Source organism: Micromys minutus, assembly GCF_963924665.1.
Source record: "Micromys minutus genome assembly, chromosome: 7".
Classification (NCBI taxonomy): domain Eukaryota; kingdom Metazoa; phylum Chordata; class Mammalia; order Rodentia; family Muridae; genus Micromys; species Micromys minutus.
The window spans coordinates 49,125,358-49,148,271 of record NC_137976.1 but is presented as its reverse complement, the minus strand read 5'-3'; the positions used below and the strand labels follow the sequence as shown (position 1 = coordinate 49,148,271).

The 22,914-nt window shown below is 39.5% G+C and overlaps 1 protein-coding gene across 1 annotated transcript in view; it reads left to right on the top strand.

Annotated features, from left to right (window-relative positions):
• Positions 1–381: 381 nt before the first annotated feature.
• The window catches only part of LOC308422191 (cell surface glycoprotein CD200 receptor 1-like), a gene marked incomplete at its 3' end in the record, with an annotated part of 39,144 nt that continues 16,611 nt past the window's right edge, over positions 382–22,914 (top strand). The window contains exon 1 of the mRNA XM_080918682.1: positions 382–516. Within this exon, the coding sequence (XP_080774808.1) occupies positions 453–516 (64 nt within the window). The 5' untranslated portion in view covers positions 382–452. The remainder of the gene's footprint in view (positions 517–22,914) is intronic.

The window sequence follows — 22,914 nt, the reverse complement described above, 5'->3', positions numbered from 1 at the left end:
GTGGTTAGAAAATTTACAAGCATGGGCTGAAAATCGACCAATTACCCTCTTCAATTTGGAGTGGAGATCTAGACACATCTATCTGTCTTGGCATGTCCAGAGCCTTACTGTACAGTTTATCTGTGAGCAGCAGGAGAAGAGAACCAATGGGCTGAGAGGAACCCACTCAGTCAGCTTCCTCTGTTTCTGCCTCACGGCTGTGCACAGGAAATCTATTGCTGTGTCAAGTTCCAGAGAAGTTTCTTCTCTTCCAAGCTACTAGTCAGACGAAAGCGCGCCGAGAGGAAGGAGAGGGTAGGGAGGACAGGACTGCTCCCTGCTGATGGGTTAAGAGGTGCCCTACCACGCTGAAGCCAGCCCTAGAGCAAAGGACCCTGGTCATGGTCACCGTTGCTCCCCTACCTGTGAGGAGAAAAAGTACCGAGTGAGCGGCAGAAACCTAGAAAACCGAAATGTTCCGCGTTTGGAGGACTTCTGACCTAGCAGTGCTCTTGATATGGGGGGTCTTCGCGGCTGGTGAGTCTGAATTCCCTTTGAGAGAATGACTAAGGGAAGAAAGTCCGTTCCGCGCAGCATTTAAACCTTGTCCCTCTTCGCCGGGCAACGTGAACCAGTTTCTGTTGTAGAGATGGGGGTTCCTCCAGCCTTGGGTTATCTCATCACCCCTGCTTTCTGGCTTTGTCTGATTTATTTTGCTTCGTGTTCTATAATTTCCTCCACGGTCGGTTCCTCATCTCCCCCCCACCCCCTTTAGGACAAGGGAGAATAATGAAACACATCTTCATAGCAATCGAAGTGACATGGGTTCTCTGGATGGGGACAAAAACAAACTATCATCTCTGCTCTAGTTCTCCTTTGCCAGCAGTGTAAGTTGGGAATGTACCGTTTGTTTGTTTGTTTGTTTGTTTTCCTGTTGCTCTCTGTGACTGCGGGCTTTATACACACATTTATACTGGTGTATCTGTGATGTTCGTTTGCTTTTATCTTGGAGATATGTGGGCTACAGGAGAAACTTTCTGAATCAGGAGGTGCACACCTCAGTGTCTGCAGTTTTGTAGGAGTTCAACAGAATTTGTGGCTACTGTGGGGGTGTCCTGATTTCACAGTAGAAGGAAGGTAGGTAGGAGCTGATGTAGGAGGCTTTTTTTGTGTTTCGATTTTAGTAGCTGCAGCAGCTGCAAGCGAACATACTTAGCTCTAAAATTTATACTCTAACAACTAAAGGAAGGTATTTCGTTCCTTTCATCAGAATTCCTTTAAAAATCACGTTTTTTGGTCTATCTTCCAGAAAAAGAACATCACATGACAATCTTACTGGTGAGCCCACCTAAAGTAACTATGATCTACCATAGCACCCTTCTGATGAGAGTGCTCTCTTTGATGTGCATAGGGATGGAAGAAAGAAAGCTCCGTCTCACAGAGATGGAACCTGAAGCTTAGGGAGGTGAAATGACTGGTCCACGGTAATAAAGGGCCAGCGAACACTTATTTCCGTAAGCACACGGAACACTGGAGTGCACGGTTTACTTGCACTGCTCTTCACTAAGGACCACCCGCTGCACCACAGATGAAAACACTAAGCTAATATTTGGTTATAATTTGAATGGGGTGCAGGAAGAGTGTCCTGAGTCTTTCAGTAGCTGGGTTTCTCTAGAAAGCGCTTAGAGTCTGTGCAAGGATCAGTTGGACAGGGAAAGGCAGGCAGGCAAGGAGCTGTTTGTGTCAGGCTGAGTGTTAACTTGGTGGACCAGACAGAAAGGCAATAAAAATGGAAACCTAACAGAATTTGAATTCTGAGGGCGGAAAGGTTAATTTTTAAAGCTTCCTCTGAACAGAAGTTGATCACCAAGTCTCTGAAATCGTCAAGCGTTTAGAATGCAAATCCGTAAATTATTTCATACGCGTGCTTTGGCACGATAATTTTACCAAGAACTGACTTAGGGTGGTGAGCTGAAGGCCAGGCAGGCTGCGACTTTATGGCTTTGATTATTGCTGCTGCAAAAAGGAATGGCCCAGTCTGCGAGGCCCGTTCACACAGGAGAGAGCGTAGGACATGGGGTTAATGACGGGATGCTCTTGCTTTGCCTGTTTATTCTTAACCCCCAAACCATGTAGTATTTATTAATAAGGCCCTGGAAGGGAAGTTCACAAGAACCTGAGCTCCCCATCCCTGTGTGGCTGCCTGTCCCCCACTCTCACGGACTGTGGCATTTCATTCTCCTCAGTTTGTCCCATTGTCTTCTAAGTCCTTACGTTCAAACTGCAGTTTCATCCTCTGACTGAGGTCATCCAAGCTTTTACTGCAGTTGCTGATCTTGCCAGTATGAGTTGCTAAAAACAAAAAGGAGCCAGCCCTCCACTGTTTTCTTCCTTTTCAGAATTTTTACTCATTTTCCTTGCCTTCCACTAGGGGGCAGGTACCAACAAGAGGAGACAAACTGAGACCTAAAGAGATTGAAGATTAAAGGCAACATCGGAAAAGCAAGGAACAGGCCTCCTTAACTTCACCCAGTCTTCTTTTTTTACGTTTGTGCGAGCTGTAAATATGCAAATTAGCCTAACATATAGGTGTGTTTTCCTTTGGACATGAATGCTCAAGATTCTAGTGAATAAGAATACTAAGAGGTGTGTGTGTGTGTGTGTGTGTGTGTAACTCATGTGCAAAAATGTGACTAAAAGTTTCCAGCAATCTAAATGAGGGAGGTGGAAATAAAATGAAATACTTAAGGAACATTAAAAGTCAGAAAATATTGAAGTAAAAAATGTGAAGAACAGTAAAACCATAGTGTGTTGATAGTGTTACAGGAGAGTGGGCTTGGACCCAGAGGGTTCTGCAGATAGACAAAGAAGATAGGTAGAGACGGAAATTGGGAGGCAGGCTTGTAACAGAACAGAGATCAGGAGGTTCTGTGAGACACTGAGATCTAGCTTGCAGAAAATAAGGCTGCTCTCTGAGGATCTTGAACAGATAGAGAGTTTGGAGGTTGCACAGTTGACGGTGAGATCATGTGTTAGCTTGTGAAGACAAGCGGTAATCTGAGGGAGTAGGTTTGGAGAATGTGGCAGCAGGATCCTGTTTATTGCCAGTGACACTTCATAAAGGGTTCCCTTTGAAGCCTTCAGGAGAGCCATCACAGGGGTTCCTACAAGAGAAGGTTCTGTGCTGTCACACTGGTGTCTGAGAAGGGAACTGTAGAGGAAGGACGTGAAGGATGGACATGCCTATCCATGCCGGGGAGGACAGAAAAGTTCTGTGTTTGTGAACCATTTATGGAGCAGATGTTTCCTCTGAGCCACAGACGGGCAAATGACAGATGAAGCTAAGTGAGAGATGCATGTATCCAGGTCTGGGGAGCCATCTCTGTGGAACAGAGCAAGCCCTAAGAAGAGACAGGAGAGGAGACAGTGTCACCGACAGACTGCATGCTTAGCTTTAACTAGGAGGAAAGAAATGCTCTGAGCTTGAGAAATCAGTTGATACAGATGTTAGATACAGGAAGGCCAGCCCGAAATGGATAGAACAAGGTGGGGTCAATGAAAGTATTCAGTGTGATAAATTACTTCTCAATATGACCAGGTGAATTTTGGCTGATGCTGCTACCCAGTAAAGCCACTCAGCGGCCATCTGACTTCATATTGAGTTTGAGAATTATTCTCTCCAGTTGTTCAAATGTTAGCAATGGCAATGAGCATTTGCATCCTCTCCCTTGATGTCGCTGACTAGGTCTAGAGAGCAGGACAGAGGGTGTTAAGTAGCTTTGGACTGAGTGATGCTAATATCCCCTAAGAAGCAGTCTCCAGCCATCATGTTAGGACATGATAAATATCACCAATACATGACATTTTTATGAGTGTTGGCTATAATCTACTCATTCCATTCTCCCCCAAGGACCGATGTCATTCATGCATTAACACTAAGATTTCAAGGTTTTCATATGTAGAATTTAGATGCCTTGTGTGTCTGAAAATCTAGGCTCCATTCTGAACACAATCTTATTTGCGTTTAAGGGAAGTACCCCAGAGAAGGGCCAGCACCGAGGCACCATTGGCAGTTCTTTAACTATCTCTGCTGCTCTGAACTGTTGAATCTGTGTGGGTTTTCCTGGAGTCAGACTTAGATGGGGTTTTGTGTACAGACATCCCTGCCTCTCAGCCACTGGCTGGGCACAGTGGGGATGAGCTAGTTGGGTTTTTGAGAGATTTCATACTGATCAGAATGCTGGTGGTGTATATCTCCACCTTATTCAGTTCTTAGGTGGGCTGACCTGGGAAGGGCTTGATTTTGAGCAAAGAAACCAAACCATTCTTTGAAGTCCCTAAAAAAACAGAAGGCTGTCTACTGATATGTCATAGGAGCAAGTGCTATCCCTGACAGGGATGCTAAGAGGTACATTCCAGTTATGTGCTATGTTGCTGCCTCCTAGGGTCTTCATTCCTTTGTGAAATTCCGAGCCTCTATCTGGCATTATTCTCTAAAGTCGATAGCTTTAATTTTTCTTTTACTTTTGGCTGTTTGGAAGTTCTCTCCTTTTCTTTTTTAATATGAAAAGAGTTAACTATTTTATGTCTGAAATCTTTATTTTACTTTCATTATCAAAGCATATTTTTGCTGGAGATGTGTAGAATTATGGGTTAAGATCTTCCCTCCCTTTTAGCACCTAAAAAACTAATGGAGAGTCAACCTGCCTTTCACCTCATTTCTCTGACCTAATCTCTGATCTTCTAGCGCCGTTTTCAACATTTTGTTCATATTGCTGGGTTTGGCCACATTTAATCTGTCTAAACTGTGGTATTTTTATTTATAAGAAATTGCTTAACTACTTTAGACACAATTTTCTCACTTATGAAACAAATAGTATGACAATATTAGGAGATCAGAGTTTTAAACAGGAAGGGACTCAAAGACACCTCTGTATTAAATCCTTCCATTTTACATGTGGGCCAGTAAAAACTAGCCATGTTCAAGGATCTGCTGATAATGGCGCCTCAACTTTCATTAGATAAATCGGGTTGGAATAGCTCTAAGGTACCAACAACAGAAGGGAAAGAGCCACGGCAAGAGTGTCCGGATGTCTGGAAACCCCTGGTTTTAGATGCACTGAAACAAGAGTCACATGAGAGAAACAAGAGCATTTAAAGGCTTGAGATTGATAAGGAAAAGTAAGTCACTGCTAAAATGAGTTTTGGTCATTCGGTCAGCCAGTAAGCCAGGGAGTGTTCGGTACTTCGCACTGGTGAGACTTGATGAAGAAAGATGTAGCAGGGCTAGGGTGCAGTGCAGTGGCAGAGCATTGGTCTACCATGTTCAAGGGTTTAAACTTAACCCCAGCACTTCAAAAAGACAGCCGTAGACCCTACTTTCTTGGAGCTTAGGGTCTGGTAGGGAAGGCAGTCACTATAAAAGTTCTCGAAAATAATTCAAGAACATAAAGTCTGTAGGGACATTACAGGATGGCATATACATGTAATAGGAGAGTCTGATCTTTTGTGAGCGCCAGGGAAACTGCCCCGAGGAGGTGACAGATTAGCAGAGGAAGGGCTGTGGGATGAGCTCTCTGAGCTGGTGGAACAGGCTTCCTGGTATACACGAAGAGCTCAAGTACGATGGAGTGAGGGAACCAACAGTGTGGAGATTTAGCAGAAATTCTGGAAGGTTCGAAGGATAATGGGAGGAGGTGCAGAGAAGAGAGAAATGAAGCACCTATAGATGGTGGTGCCCACCTTCAGTCTGCATTTAGGTCGGTGAGGCAGGTGCTATGTCCACCTGGGCTAAGTAGTTAGAGCCTGTCTCAAACGAGAAAGCAAATAAACAAAATGTTTTTTTAAAACAGAGCTGGTGGGTGGTGGTGGGGCACATGCCTTTAATCCTAGCACTCAGGAGAGAGGCAGGCAGGTCTCTGAGTTCAAGGCCAGCCTGGTCTACAGAGTGAGTTCTAGGACAGCCAGGGCTATGCTGTCTCAAAAAACAAAAACAAAACTAACTAACTAACTAACTAACTAACTAACTAACTAACTAACTAACTAACTAACTAACTAACATAAAGGAACAGCTGACTTTTGGAAGAATACCCACACTAAGGTGCCCAAGGAGAAAGGTAGCTTACAGAGAGGGTCTCGTATTGGAGTAAGCAGGGAAGGAGACGGAGAAGAAACTCAGGTGCCGTGGTGGAGGTGAAGAAAGGGAGAAGTGACCATGCGTGTTGTTAGCTTAGAGAACAAACAGAGAGAGATGTGCCAAAGATTAGGAAATATATTTAGGAGCTGTAACACACTAGCAGCGCACATCATCGTCAACAATGCGTGTATTCTAAGAGGTTTCGGCAGGGGAAGTTTTTAAAGGTGAAAAGAGGAGGATTTCACAGGATGTTTTCAAACTCTTCTCATTGCCTGCAAGGACTCACAACATGAGTGGGCTCTGTCCATATTTTCCCATAGTCCTTGGGTAATGGTCTTGTTTTCTGTGTAAGGCAGCAGAGACCTTTATGCACGATTTTATGACACTGCCCCATCCCCCTTTTTAAACCACGCCTAAGCATGAGATTCCTGTCCGTCATAATCTTCTGACTTCATTGACTTAATTTTCTAAAAAACGAAATAATGAATACAAATAATTCCATTTCAGTTCTAACTTCCCCAGTCTAGAAACAAGGCCCAGCAGCCCAGGTGCACAGACACTGCTGTGAACACCTAATTTGCCTGTAAAGATGCGGGTGACCTCAAGACTGAAGTTTGAGTAGAAGACAGGAGAGCAGTTGGATTGCTGCTGCTGCTGGGGGGAGTGAGTGGGAGGGAAATCTGAGAACCCCAGACACTCATTCTAGAAGTTCGGCAGCACAGAAAGGGGAAGGGAACTGTGGTAAGAGGGGAAAGCAGAATCTACCCCCGCCCCCACCCACCATCGACCGTGGTAAACCTGGCCGTGTATTCAGGACACTGAGACAATGTGGTGACTCAGTCAATATATCTTTTTGATCTGTGTGTGTTCATGTAGTTTTAAGGTATTTAGTAGCTACCTTTTTTGGGGGGATATTTTCTTACTTTATCATGAAATATCTCTGTCTGTCCAACTTATCCATTGCATGATACAGGAGTCTTTACTTCCATGATCATTTTTAAGGTGTCAACAAACCAAAGCTGAAGTGGTAAACACTGTCAGATTCTGAAGAATTAAGTCTAGCTAGTTTTATTCTCAAAGCAAACCGTAACTGGTTCCTTCTTAGCTGTTGCCTGGGTACTATTTGTAATCCAGTACTTTTCAGTTGTGACACATAGAACCAGGTGGTGGTAGCGCACGCCTTTGACCCCAGCATTCAGGAGGCAGAGGCAGGCAGATCTGAGTTCAAGACCAGCCTGGTCTACAGAGTGAGTTTAAGGACAGCCAGGGCTGCACAAGTAAATCCTGCTGCAAACAAACAAACAAACAAACAAACAAACACCACCACCACTGCCACTACCACCACACAAGGTATGCCACAGTGAGTCTCTTACAGAGCCTAAGTTGCTAAGGACCCTCAGGCTTTCAAAGGTCCAGGCATCTGGGCCTTCCTGAACCTTGGTAGGTGATTGTGGACAGAGCTGTGGTTAAGAGTCCTGCCCTAGGTCTTTTTTGTCACGATGCTCCCTGGGTTATCCCGGTTATTCACAGTCAAAGGATAGTAGCTCATTTCTGATGGACCCGTCTTCATTGTGGACTTTAACCTCCCAGTGGTAAGGCATCTGAGACTTTGCTCCATTTATCTCAGCACACCCAGGGCCCCGCCAGTGAGCCGACTCTAAGCTTAACTGTTAGATTGCCTTGATCGTCCTTACTGCCTTGTGTATTTATAGGCATGTCTTCTTCGGTCTTTTCACAAGGAAACTCTTTACTGTTTGCCTCACACTTCTTCAGTTCCCCTAGGATCCTGTTTTCCTAGTCAGCTTTCTTCATCCCTTTAACATCTATTTCTTTCTCCCCTTCCATCCTTCGACACCTCCTCAATCCCCAAGTATAGCTGTTGCTCTCTCTCTGTCCCAAGTTTGATATGAACAGGAAAACGAAGCCAAGGTCTCATGGTTCCCATCTTATCTGGGGCAGAATTCTTGTGTAAGCCTCCATTTTGTGTATTCAATCATCTCTGCTCTCTAGGTCCCCTTCAGGCTGGTTTCCACCCCTACATCTTTACTAAGATGGCTGCCCTTACCAACCTTAAGGGACATCACTGAAATGCTTGTTGCCAAGTCATAATGTTTTTATTTCAAAAATGTTCCCCATTTAACTTGATCCATGTCCCTTTGTATCAGGCGATCTTCTTCTGAACTTCTTGACACCATACTTGCTTTCTGCTCGGCTGTACTGCTTCCTTCAAGTTCATAGCCTCCGACAGAGTCCTAGGTGCACACTTTTAAAGGTCTGAGTTTGACCTTTTCTCTAGTTTCCATACCACAGATAGACACTTAGCAGCTGATGGTCTCAAGCTAGCTTGTAGTCACTCTTGGTTAGTTCTTAGCATATTTTTAAAATGTTAAACTAGATGCCAGGTAATAGGAAACTCAGGAGATTTTGCTGCAAATCCTTAATCTCGTTTCAAGAGTTGTTGGGAGGATTAGATCCAACAAAGTAACTGGTGTTTTTTTTAAAGCAGAGTTTGTATTTGTAAACATTTCAAAATTATTATTTTACAGTTCTCAAAGAATTTTCACATGCCTTGCTTTATAACATATAGCTAGTTTAGCTATCTACAGATTGACATTTTGGCCATTTTCCATTTCTTGAGAAATGGGAAAGAACCAATACTGAAGTTAACATTTTATTATATGTTTTTGCATATGTGAATCTGCATATCTATTTAGTACGTATCTACTGATATATCCACGGGCTAGTATCTCTTATGGTTACGGGTCATATATATAGCATTTGTCTCATGTCAGGGAATAAGTTTCTCTCCATTGACTAGCTTTGATTATTTGGCAATTAGAGGATTTTTTTCTCTTGCCCTCTCTCCTTCCTTCCTTCCTTCCTTTCTTTTTTAAAGGCACAGCCTTTATTAGCAGTTGATACAAGTAGCTGACAGGTAGCACAGATTCCACTTTGCTGTGGAAACTGGAATGAGATTTATTATTCGCCATGATTGTTGATTGCTTTCTGAATCTTATCTATTTTTTAAATTTATTGTTTGAATTCTTGTGTCTTAAGATTTGTTTCTGTAATCATTTTTTTATGTCTTCATTTTGGAAACTATCTGGGTGTTTTATTTGGTCTCCATGTTCCACCTGATTCGTGGATTTGTTCCAACATGTTGTTAAGTCTTTTGTCGAGATGGTCATGACTTTGTCCAGCTTTCTTTCATTCAGTTTTTCCATTGTTTTCAGATTGGTTGGATGCTTTCTGTATATTTTCTGGGAGAAATTAGCCTTTGTTCATCATAAATGTTGTGAACACTCTACAATTTTGCTTGGCAATCTTGTAATGAATTTTTTTGGCCATACAAAGTATATAAGTTCTAGAGTTAAGTATTTTGGGATTTTTATTTATGGTTTCAGCATTCTGTGGGGATTAGAAAAGTTTCTGGTTAAAGTCCACTGTCCCAGTTTACCCGGAACTTTCTTCCTGGTTTCAGTACTTAAACTCTGGCATCCCCAGGAAGCCTCCAGCCCTAGCAACATAGTGTCTTATCCATTATCAGCCCCATTTCAGATTAAAAACCACATATGACTCATATTTTCTTTCAAGGTTTTAAAACATTACATTTAAATATTTCTTTCCTTTGTCTGAGGGGTAAGATAGGAACCTGATTTCATTTTTTCCATGTGGCTAGCTTTTGTTTTTAATTACATTCACTAATAACGTAACTAATCACCCTTGCCTAGCAGAGCTTAAGTGCCACTAATAATATCAGAGTCTCAGTTCTTGCATGTGTAATTAAGCAACCGAGGTTCTCAGAAACCTGTGTAAGATTACACGAGTAGTAATGAGAAGTTACTTTATGGGTTGGTCTTATGACCCAGACTTTAATATCTTCTTTCCTCTGTCTTCTCTGTAACTTTGAGCTTCTATTTAAATGTTGTTATCTAACACCTAGATAAGTGTTGTCTGCTACTAAGTTGGTATTTCTAATAAGAAAAGATAGTTCCATAAAGTCTAAGACTACGAAACAAATTCCAGATCAGTTGTGGCCAATTAGGCTAAGAATATTAAACATAAAACTCACTAATCTGTACTTTTTATTTATTTGCAATTACTTAAAATTTCTCCCATGTTAGTGTATACTATGTTGTATAATATATGAAATTTGCAAACATAAAGGGATAATTATACATTAACAACCTAAGTAAATTAGAAAGTAGACTATTTTGAGTCTCCCCCGAACTTCTGCTTTGACAGCAGCATATTCTCTGAGAAAATCATTCCCTTTGCACAAGTATTGTTTCCTTAATTGTTTTTTCATCTTCACATATATGTACAGCTCTGAATAATACAATATCTTTTATGTTTTTGTGTGTTGTGCCTAACAGGAATATTGAATATTCTATTTTATAATGGCCTTCAATTGCTTTGTACAGATGAGTCATCCCAGTTTACAAGGAACTCTCTCTCTCTCTCTCTCTCTCTCTCTCTCTCTCTCTCTCTCTCTCTATCTCTCTCTCTCTCTCTCTCCCTCTCTCTCTCTCTCTTTCCTTATGGATTGAGAACTAAAATTTCTACATCCCAGGAAACCCCTTAAGCCAAGCAAAGTAAGATGCTACTCATCACATATGCTGGTTGAGATTCAAATCCCAAAATCTTCCCCCTTTCTCTCCCCCCCAATTTTGCTATTTTTGTTCTTTATGTTTCAACTTTTGCTTTATTTTATATCATATCAGCGTCGAGAGTAATGCATGTTTTTTGCATATTTGTGGTTTATGTCCATGTATATCATTATGAATGCTGTGTGTGTGTGTGTGTGTGTGTGTGTTGGATCTTCTGGCTAGCTATCACAGACCTCCACCACTTTCCTCTCAGACTGTGAAAACTGTTGTATCAGAGTAGAATGCAGTGAAGTCTTTTAGATGATGATAACCTTAGTCTGAGAACCTCTGGAAAATTGGCAATTTAATCCCACAATTCAATGGGTTTTCATCTCATTCCATTTATTACTCAAAAGTATCTTGGAAGAAGGACACTTTTCTAACCTACCGCTGTACCGTGGAGCTTATAAGCGTAGAACAGCACTCACTACATCACAATGAGTTGCCACACTAGCCTTTCCTCAGGCCAGTAGTTCTCTGTACCACAGTGACAGTATTATACTTGTGGGTGGCAAAGGTTACTCTGCAGCTGAGCTCAGTACAGGTCTTAGTATAGCTGAATAAAGGTGCCTGCCAAGACAGTCTGAATTTCTGGATCTTTTATGATGATGTGAATCAAAGTTGCATTCATTTAAAATAAAACCTTGAGCCTGCTGTACTGGCAAACACCGCTAACCCCAGGACTTGGGAGGCAGCGGTGAGTCAGGTCTATGGAGCAAGCTCCAGGGAAACTAACAGTACAAAGGTAGCTCAAAATAAATGAGCAAATAAAATGAAACAAAACCTCAATTCTTCAGGAGAAATGTGTGCATGATTACAATGGATTTACTCACTCAGGATGCAATGTGCTTTTATATTGTACTTATTCCTTATTTGTAAAATAAACGACAACATCGTATATTTTCAGAAAGGAAACACTGCACCACAATTTGTCTAATTATATCAAACATTCAAAGGAAAAGGAAGACACAGAATGATTCTCTAACCTTTAGACATAGCTTTCTGCTTCAGCCCCCAAATGCTCAGCTCAGACTCTATTAGATCAGCTTTGAAGGGTGGAAAGAAAACAGTTACAGAGCTTAAAATTAATTGGCAAAGACAGAAATGCTTTAAACTGGTTTTCTTTGGGTATTTCCACCAATTCCGACAGATTTTTTTGTGTTAAATTACAAATGAAGATGACAGGTTCTGAATTTGTTATTTCTTTGCAGCGATACAGTTATGAATTTGTAGATTCGTTCTTTTTAAGCCTAGTTTGGAGCTGATTTAAAAGTTTTAATATGAAGTTCGTTTAATAGATTTTGTTGTTGTTGTTTCGCTTTTCAAGAGAGCGTTTCTCTGCATCGCTGGCTGTCCTGGAAGTCAGCTAATAGATCAGGCTGACCTCGAACTCAGGGGTCCACCAGCCTCTGCTTCCCCAGTGCTGGGATTAAAGGCACGTGCGTGTCTGGCCATTCATTAGATCTTTAACCACAAGTTTACATCCCTCTAAAAGACTCGGTAAGGAACGAAAGGGAAGGACGTCTTAACTTTTTTGTCTCTTATGTGTATGCACTCGGAATAAATGACTGTTAACAGCTGCTTACCTATGGCGAACTCAGGGCTCCATCTGAGCTGAGACAGCTCCCAGCCAGGGGCTGTTAACGCTGAGGTTTCAGAAATGCCTCCCTTCGATTTTTTTTTTCTTTTCTTTTCTTTTTTTTTTTTTTTTAGAGCTAAAAAAAAAAAAAAAAAAAAAAAGCAGCATTTTGCAACGGATGAAAATTGTTTAATCTCACAAGGAAGTCATGTGCTGTTTCTGAGGTCCTTTTCCTGTCACCGAGGAAGCCTCTCTCCAAGTCCGGGTTTGCACAGTCATGCCTTAGCAGTGTGTCCCGTGTGTGGGCGGTATTTGCTTGCTCAGGCAAATGACAAAGATGGTTTGGGAAAGAAAACTTCTGCTGCTCAGAGTTACTAAGAAGTTTCGCTAACCGTAAACCCAAAAGGCACTCTCCTTTGACGCTTTTGACTTAGGTGGAAAAGTTTTCTTCCCTCCGTATTTAAACACTACTTTCGTTCATCACCCAGCTCTTTGTTTTGTGCTAATTTGTGTAGCTGTATATTGTGATAGTACATGTGTTAAAACTTTCTTATTTTTTGAAACAATGTTTTATTTTTAAATTAGCTATCAGACTACCAAGCTTTCAGATTAATTTTTTTTTAAATACATACTTCAGTTTACTAGCCCCTGCTCCTCACTTATTTGCCTTCACTAGTGGAAATAAACTTTATTTCCCTCCCCTTTCCTTAAAGCCCCGCCCACCCCTTTTAAAGCCCCGCCCACCCCTTTCCTTAAAGCCCCGCCCATCCCATTTTAAAGCCCCGCCCACTCCTTTCCTTAAAGCCCCACCCCACCTTCACCCTCAGTCTGATTAGCTTTTTTGTAGTTTCCTGGCCTTAACCTCTGTTTATTCCCACCTGATATACATTTAATAGAGGCTAGGAACCAGCACGAGAGAGGTCAGATGACATTTGCTTTTCTGAGCCTGGGTAACTTTGCTGACTGTTTTCGAGTTCCACCCATTTTCTTTGGATTTCCATTCTTTCCCATACAGCTGAACAAAGTCTTATGTGTATCTACACTACATTTCAAATAGCTGTCCCCGAGGCTGATTCCCGTCCCCCTCCCCATGGTCAAGAGGGTAGCGTCGAGCACCATGTACAGAGTCCTTTGGGTATATGATCAGGAGTGATGTAGCTCATATGGTAGATCCATTTTCAGCTTCTCAAGAAGCTTCCACGTTGATTTCCGTAGTGGGTGCCAGAGATCGTATCTATCAAGAATGGGTGATGCACTTCTTTCTTTACATCTCTGGAACATTTGTTATTTGTTTGCTTGATGGTAGTTGGTCATTCTGATTGGGCTAAGATGGAGTTTTCTGGCATGCATGCTAGTGTGTTCCTTTAATCCTAGAACTGTAGAGGCCAAACCAGGGGGATCTCTGTGAGTTCAAGGCCAGACTGGTCTACGTAGTGAGCTACAGGACAGCCAGGGCTACGTAGACCAAATTTTCCCCAGAAACAAAATGAAAGAGAAGAGAAATAGTTTAAGAAAATTTTTATTTTTTGTTTATATGTGTTTGTATGCTCCGTGAGTTAAAGTACCTATGGAGGCCAGATGAGAACTTTGGATCGCCTGTAGTTGATGTGTTTGCTGGGAACTGAACTTAGGTTGTCTGGAAGAGTAAGAAGGACTCTTAACTAGTGACCTATACCATCAGCCTTAATTTTTAAAAACTATATTTATTCCTGTGTGCACACGTGAGTGTAAGTCTGTATGTGCATTGTGCATGCTTGTATCAAGTGTGCAGGTGGAGGTCAGAGGTCGACTCATGAAGAGTTGGTTCTCTCCTTCCTCCGTTTGAGTCCCAGGATTGGACTCAGACCTGTCTAGCTATTTAGCTACACCACTCCGGGTCTAGTCCTGCAGGATCTAAGTCAGTAGACACACAGACACTTGTACATCTGTGTTTATCTGTTACACTATCCTCCAGAGCCCTTTCACGGAAGAACAGGTAAAGAAATCAAGGAATATGGATTCAGTTACATCACGTGCCACAAAGCACACGGAGCTTGGTATCAAGTTAAATGAAACATGTTAGACTGTGGAAGATAAACATCTTGGGGCTTCCTTCTCATGTAGAACCTAGATTTATATGTATATGCATAGGTGTGTGGGAAAGAGAACCAAAGGGAGATGTCTGGGGGTGGAATGTCAAACTGAGGTGTTTGGGAAAATAAAGGCAAAATCATAAGTTCATTATGAAATATAGCATCTACATTTGAACATGTGTATGTATGTGTGTATGTGGTATATATGTACATATATTTGTATATTTGACAGGAAAGACGAAGGGAGACTCTTTGGAGAGGCCCAGCAATATGTGGAAAGTTGGAATGGGGCAAGGCAGTGGAGGGGTGCAGAGAAAGGTCTAATGACTCATATGTATGAGAATGTTATGATGAAACCTATTTTTTATGCTGACTCAAATTTTAGTTAAAGATGTGTCTTTTCTGTATTGCTTCTCATTGGTCTTGTCTCATTTAGCAGGATCATTTTGAATATCACCAGTGTTTATCTTTTTGGTATTGAATAGCATTCTACTGTATAGTTTATAGTTTATTTATTTAAAAATATCGAATACTTTTATTTATTTTGAGAACATATAGGGTATAGAGCTTAGTTTTTGACAACATATAGTGTATTTTATCATATTTAATCCATCCCTGAGTCGGCCAGGATCCCTTCATCCATGCTCTCTTAAAACCCAAAACCAGAAATGATTGACTCTAATTAGTACTGCCCACATGCACATGGGTTTAGGGTCACCCATCGGAGCATGGTCAGCCTACCCAGCACTGCACCTGTAAAGGAAGCACACTGTCCCTCCCCCAGTAGTTGTCCACTGCCAGCCTCAGCTAGGTATGGGGACTTGTGTGTTCCTCTCCCTCCCACACTGGGATTTATTTTTATTTTCTTAATATTTCATATAGTTTTTTGTTTTATTGTTTCCTTACTGATGATGATGATGATGATGATTTTGTTTTCAGGTACTTTGGGAGAATTTTAAGATTAAAGACCTCTAGGATTTAATATTTTTAATTTTCTTGTAAATACTGAGGTAGTTGCTAATCCCACATTTTCTTGTATTTCTGCTTTCATCTAATTTCATCAAGACAGCCTCTAATTTCATTAGGGCTTTCTTTTTTAACCAGAGTCATGCGTTATGGTGTGTGATGTTTTCCTAAACCTGTGACACTTTCCTAAATATCTCATTTTCACTGATTTCCAGTTTAATTATGTTCTGATTGGAGGCCATCCTGTATGATGTGAAGCTTTAAAACTTCTTTTGTGCACTTGAATGTGTGCTATGCTAGATCTGAAAGAGAACTATGAGTTCAGTGCTACATCGCTTTCTCGTTCTCCTGCAATGTCTGCTCTCAGCACTTGGCAGCAGATAGTATCATGAGTTGTTAGTGACACTTTTTATCCAAACACAGAATTTACTGTTCTTGTAGCTGACTCATTTCATATCTGTATCTGGCTCTCTTTAGGTTGTACCAGAGACTGACGGAGTGCATGTTAGGCCAGTATTCTACCACTGAGCCTCACCGCCAGCTCTTTGTCTGTCTTACTAAAACCATGAATGGTATTGACCTAAATCCTTTGATTTTTAACTTAAGAGTTTTTATTTTTGGATAGAGAAGTATTATGCACATTTTGAGGTAAAACATGATGTTCTGACTCAGGTATAAGTTGGTTATTCATTTTAGTTAATTAGCATATTACATTAAATCATATACTTTCCTTATGATGAATGCATTCACATTCAAATCCTGTCTTCCAACATTTTTTTAGATACTCAATTACATTATGTTTCTATTTTCATTCTAGAGAATACTATGGTATTCTAAAGAATCACTATTTGTAACATTGTACTTATCCCTGTCCCCCCTTCCCCAAATCTTTCCTCCTTTTCCTAGACTCTGGATGTCACCATCTACGCTCAGCTTTTCTAAATAGCTCATTTGATTTATCTCATAGCAAATATACTCATAGTTTACAAACAGCTTCCAGCACTGTCACCATTGTGATTCTCAGTCATTTTGGTTTTGAAGCTATTGTCAAGTTACTCAATTCTACAGGAAGTACAAGGTCAAATGTTATTTTTAAAGTTATTTGGAAGGGTTCCTCTACAAGTGCTTATTCAGTGAACATCAGACACACTTAACTTTATTTCATTTAACATATGTTTTTTGGTATTATAGTTTAAGAATCATTTAAATGTTTTATAATTGTACAAAATGGTTATTTTTTTTCTTACCACTATTTAAAAAAAAGAGGGATACATATACAGATTTTAAAGGAATTTTGACATAACACTATATGAATATTTTTGTCAGTACTTAATTCTTTTAGAGACTTGATAGTATGCATTGAAATCCCACTAGTTAACAAAAGCATAATGTACATGTAGGACAGAACGTAACATGGAAACAGATTTCTTGATGAGTATAGATTAAGCATAATGATCTGTGAATACCAAAAATTGCCAGGAGGGTATTATCTTAGCTCTTGGATTATTAATGATTTGAGGTCCAGGTGTACCACAGTCTGAAAGGGTGCTATACATTTATTTTTTTCCTAAGAAGGACTGAGGCTTTCATTTTTTTGTCTTTTTCTTTTGGCCTTTGTTTTTCTTGAGCTTCATATAGCCTGTGAGTTGTTTCTGGGGTGTTCAGAGCTTTCTGGGGTTAGTATCCAGTTATCAGTGACTGCATATTATGTCTGTTCTTTTGTGACTGTGTTATCTCACTCAGAATGATATTCTCCAGAAATATTCATTTTCTTAAGAATTTCATTAAGTCATTGTTTCCAATAACTGAGTAGTACTCCATTGTGTAAATATACCACAATTTTTTTTTTATCCATTCATCTATGAAGGACATCTGGGTTCTTTCCAGCTTCTGGCTATTATAAATAGGGCTGCTATGAACATTGTGGTGCATGTGTCTTTATTGTATGTTGGAGTGTCTCTGGGGTATGTGCCCAGAAGTGGAATAACTGGGTCTTTAGGTAGTACTATGTCCAATTTTCTGAGGAACTGCCAGACTGGTTTCCAGAGTGGTTGTACCAGTTTACAACCCCACCAACAGTGGAGAAGTGTTCCTCTTTCTCAGCATCCTTGCCAGCATCTGCTGTCATCTGAGTTTTGCATCTTAGCCATTCTGGTTGGTGTGAGGTAGAATCTCAGGGTTGTTTTGATTTGCATTTCCCTGATGGCTAAGGATGTCAAGCACTTCCTTAGATGCTTCTCAGCCATTTGATATTCCTCAATTGAGAACTTTTTGTTTATGTCTGTACCCCATTTTTTAACAGGGTTGTTTGATTCTCTGGTGTTTAGCTTCTTGAGTTCTTTGTATACCTTGGATATTAGGCCTTTATTAAATGTGGGGTTGTTAAAGATTGTTTCTCAATCTGTTGGCTGCCATTTTGTTTTCTTGACAGTGTCCTTAGCCTTACAGAAACTTTGCAATCTCATTAAGTCCCATTTGTTGATCTTTGACCTTAGTGCACGAGCCATTGGTGTTCTGTTGAGAAAAATTTCCCCTATGCTTATGTGTTCTAAGGTTTTCCCTACTTTCTCTTCTAATAGTTTCAGTGTACCTGGTTTATTGTGGAGATCTTTGATCCACTTGTACTTGAGCTTTGTACAAGGAAATAAGAAAGGGTCTATTTTCATTCTTTTGCATGCTGAGTGCCAGTTGGACCAACACCATTTGTTGAAGAGGCTGTCCTTTTTTTCCATTGAATGTTTACATCTCCTTTGTCAAAAATCAAGTGACCATATGTGTTAGGGCTCATTTCTGTATTTTCTATTCTATTTCATTGATCCACGTGCCTATTTCTGTACCAGTACCATGCAGTTTTTAGCACAATTGCCTTATAATATAGCTTGAGGTCAGGGATGATGATTCCGGCAAATGTTTTCTTGTTGTTGAGGATGGATTTCGACATTCTAGGGTTTTTGTTATTCCATATGAAATTGTACATTGCTGTTTCCAACTCTATGAAGAATTGGGTTGGAATTTTGATGGAAAAATAGTTATTTTTTTTACAATCAGACCTATGAATAAGAATTTATTCATAAATACTAATTTCTACTTCTGTTCTCATTTTATCTTCTCACTCTTGAAATTCTAATCAAGAAAAGAAGATAGAAAATATACACACCTACTGTTCCTTTCACCATATGGTGGATTATAATAAAATGTTAGATGTTCTTTCACATACCATATTTTTTCTATTAAATAATAGATTGGTTCTTTAATAGAAATGTACAGAAAGACCATTCCTCAGTATTTGAAATGATTTCATTGTACTGCAATTTAGAGATGTCAACTGATCTCATATGGCTGGATATTTGGGTTTCTAAAGATTTGCTATTGTATACAATATTGCTAGGAACAGCATTGTACAAATATTTTTGTTACTATTATTTATGTATATTTGGGCTGGATCCCCAGAAGTAGGATCTATAGGTCAAGAGAAGAATGCATGAGTAACTATGCTGAAAATTGTTAAATTTCACACTCTCAAAGTTGTGAAATGTCATTCACCTCCCCAACAGGATGTGTTCTCAAATGATTCTATTTTGTCAGTCTCAGAGATCAGAAATGGTATTTAAATAGAGCCACAATAATCAATTTTTTATGTGAATGATGTTAGTGATCTTCCCCTGTGACTAAGAAACATTGTAAAATGTCCTCATAAACTTGATCATGCTTTCAGACCAGCTTGCTTTAAGGCTGTGTTGATTGCTTGTATCCATTCTTTTTTTTTTAAATTTCTTTTGATTTTAATTAAGCATTCCCATTTGATTAAAACAAGAGGAATTGATGTAGCAGAGGAAAAAAATTGGCACGTAAATGTTTAAATATACAGAAAGGAAGGTTATTTTTAATTGAACAACTTTATTTTAAAAACCAAAGATGAGTGTACAGTTTTAAAGCATTTTTGCGTAAGAGTGTATGAATACATTTTTGTCAGGACTTGACTTTTTTAAAGGTTTGATAGTGTGCATTAAAATCTTACTAGTTACAATGAGCATAAAGTACATGTAAAACAAGATGTAACCTGGAATTAGTCAAAGTTTTTTTGGTGTAAAGATTAAGCATAATGGTTTTTCATTTTCTTTTTTTTTTTCGGCCTTTGTTTTTTCTTGAACTTCATATAGTCTGTGAGTTGTTTCTGGGGTGTTCAGAGCTTTCTGGGGTTAGTATCCATTATCAATGACTGCATATTATGTATGTTCTTTTGTGACTGGGTTATCTCATCCAGGCTGATACTCTCTAGATGCATCCATTTTCTTAAGAATTTCCTAAAGTCATTGTTTCTGATAGCTGAGTAGTACTCCATTGTGTAAATATACCACAATTTCTTTATCCATTCATCTATGAAGGACATCTGGGTTCTTTCCAGCTTCTGGCTATTATAAATAGGGCTGCTATGAACATTGTGGTGCATGCGTCTTTATTGTATGTTGGAGCGTCTCTGGGGTATGTGCCCAGAAGTGGAATAACTGGGTCTTCAGGTAGTACTATGTCCAATTTTATGAGGAATCGCCAGACTGATTTCCAGAGTGGTTGTACTAGTTTACAACCCCACCAACAGTGGAGAAGTGTTCCTCTTTCTCAGCATCCTTGCCAGCATCTGCTGTCATCTGAGTTTTGGATCTTATCCATTCTGGTTGGTGTGAGGTGGAATCTCAGAGTTGTTTTGATTTGCATTTCCCTGATGGCTAAGGATGTCGAGCACTTCCTCAGATATTTCTCAGCCATTCGATATTCCTCAACTGAGAACGTTTTGTTTAGCTCTGTACCCCATTTTTTAGTAGGGTTATTTGATTCTCTGGTGTCTAGCTTTTTGAGTTCTTTGTATACCTTAGATATTAGGCCTCTATCTGAAGTGGGGTTGATAAAGATCTTTTCCCAACTGTTGGCTGCCGTTTTGTTTTCTTGACAGTGTCCTTAACCTTACAGAAACTTTGCAATCTCATTAAGTCCCATTTGTTGATTGGTTAGTTATAATCACACCAAAGTATTTCATATTTTTTGTGACTATTGTGAAGGGTATCTTTTCCCTAATTTCTTTCTCTGAATGTTTGTCCTTTGAGTCGAGGAAAGCTACTGATTTCTTTGAGTTAATTTAATATCCAGCCACTTTGCTGAACTTGTTTATCAACTGTAGAAGTTCTCTGGTGGAAATTTTGGGGTCACTTATGTATACTATTATGTCATCTGCAAAGAGTGATGTTTTTACTTCATTCTTTCCAATTTGTATTCCTTTGATTTTCTTTTGCTGTCTAATTGCTCCAGCCAGGACTTCCAGTACCATGATGAATTGGTAGGGGGAGAATGGGTGGTCTTGTGCAGTCCCTGATTTTAGTGGGATTGCTTCAAGTTTCCCACCGTTAAGTTTAATGTTGGCTTTTGGTTTGCTGTATATTACTTTTATTATGTTTAAGTATGAGCCTTGGATTCCTGTTCTTTCCAGGACTTTTAACATGAAGGGGTGTTGAATTTTGTCAAATGCTTTCTCAGCATCTAGTAAGATGACCATGTGGTTTATTTTTCTTTGAGTTTGTTTATATGGTGGATTATGTTGATGGATTTCCATATATTAAACCATCACCACATCTCAGGGATGAATCTTACTTGATCATGGTGAAAGATTGTTTTGATGTGTTCTTGGATTCGGTTTGCAAGGATTTTGTTGAGTATTTTTGCATCAATGTTCATAAGTGAGATTGGACTGAAGTTCTCTTTCCTTGTAGGGTCTTTGTGTGGTTTAGGAATGAGGGTTTTTGTGGCTTCGAAAAATGAGTTAGTTAGTGTTCCATCTGATTCTATTTTGTGGAGTAGTTTGCAGAGAATTGGTATTAGGTCGTCAATAAATGTGTGATAAAATTCTGTACTGAACCCATGTGACCTAAGCTTTTTTTAGTTGGGAGGCTTTTGATGACTGCTTTTATTTCTTTAGGTGTTATGGGATTATTTAGATGGTTTACCTGGTCCTGGTTTAACCTTAGTATCTGGTATCTGTCTAGGAATTCATTCATTTCCTCCAGATTTTCCAGCTTTGAGGACTATAGGCTTTTGCAGTAGGATCTGATGATTTCTTGAATTTCCTCAGTTTCAGTTATTATGTTTCCACTTTCATTTTTGATTTGCTTAATTTGGATACTCTCTCTTTGCCTTCTAGTTAGTCTGGCTAAGGGTTTATCAATCTTAATTTTCTCAAAGAACCAAGTTTGGTTTTGTTGATCCTTTGAATAGTTTTTTTTTTTTTGATTCTATTTGGTCAATTTCTGCTCCGAGTTTTATTATTTCTTGCCATCTACTCCTGTTGGGTGTATCTGCTTCCTTTTGTTCTAGAGCTTTCAACTGTGTTGTCAAGTTGCTAGTGTATGCTCTCTCCAGTTTCTTTTTGGAAGCACTCAGAGCTATGCATTTTCCTCTCAGTACTGCTTTCATTGCATCCCATACGTTTGGATATGCTGTGTTTTCATTTCCATTAAATTCTAGAAAATCCTTATTTTCTTTTTCTATTTCTTTTTTTGACCATGCTATTGTTTAATACAGCATTGTTTAGTTTCCATGTGTATATGGACTTTTTGTTGTTTTTGTTGTTATTAAAGACCAGTCTTAGAGTATGGTGATCTGAAAGCATGCATGGGAGTATTTCAATCTTCTTATATCTATTGAAGCTTGTTTTGTGACAAATTATGTGGTCAGTTTTTGAGAAGGTGCTGTAAGATGCTGAAAAGAAGGTGTATTCTTTTGTTTTAGGATGATATGTTCTGTAGGTGTCTTTTAATTCCAATTGGTTCTTTTTTTTAACAACTTTATTTTACAAAACAAAGATAAATGTACAGATTTTAAGCATTTTTTGCATAAAATTATACAATACATTTTGTCAGTACTTTTTTTTCAGATTTTAAAATAATTTTTACATAAAACTGTATGAATTTATTTGTTAGTCAGTACTTGATTTTTTTAAAGGTTTGATAGTATGCATTGAAAACTTAATAGTTACAATGAGCATAAAGTACATGTAAAACAAAATGTAACATGGAAATAGTCAAAGTTTTCTTGTTGTATAAAGATTTTTTTTGTTTTGTTTTCTTTATTTCTTGGACTTCCTACAGTCTGTGAATTGTTTCTGGGGCAGTGCGAGCCTCTGTGGTTAGCATCCCATTATCAGTGACTGCATATTATGTCTGTTCTTTTGTGACTGGGTTATCTCACTCAGAATGATGTTCTCTAGATGCAGCCGTTTTCTTAAGAATTTGGACAAGTCATTGTTTCTGGTGGCTGAGTAGTATTCCATTGTGTAAATGTACCACAATTTTTGTATACATTCATCTTCTGAAGGACATCTGGGTTCTTTCCAGTTCTGGCTATTATAAATGGAGCTGCTATGAACATTGTGGTGCATATATCTTTGTTGTGTACTAAGGTGTCTCTGGGGTATATGCTCAGAAGTGGAATAGCTGGGTCTTCAGGTAGTATTATGTCCAATTTTCTGAGGTATCGCCAGACTGATTT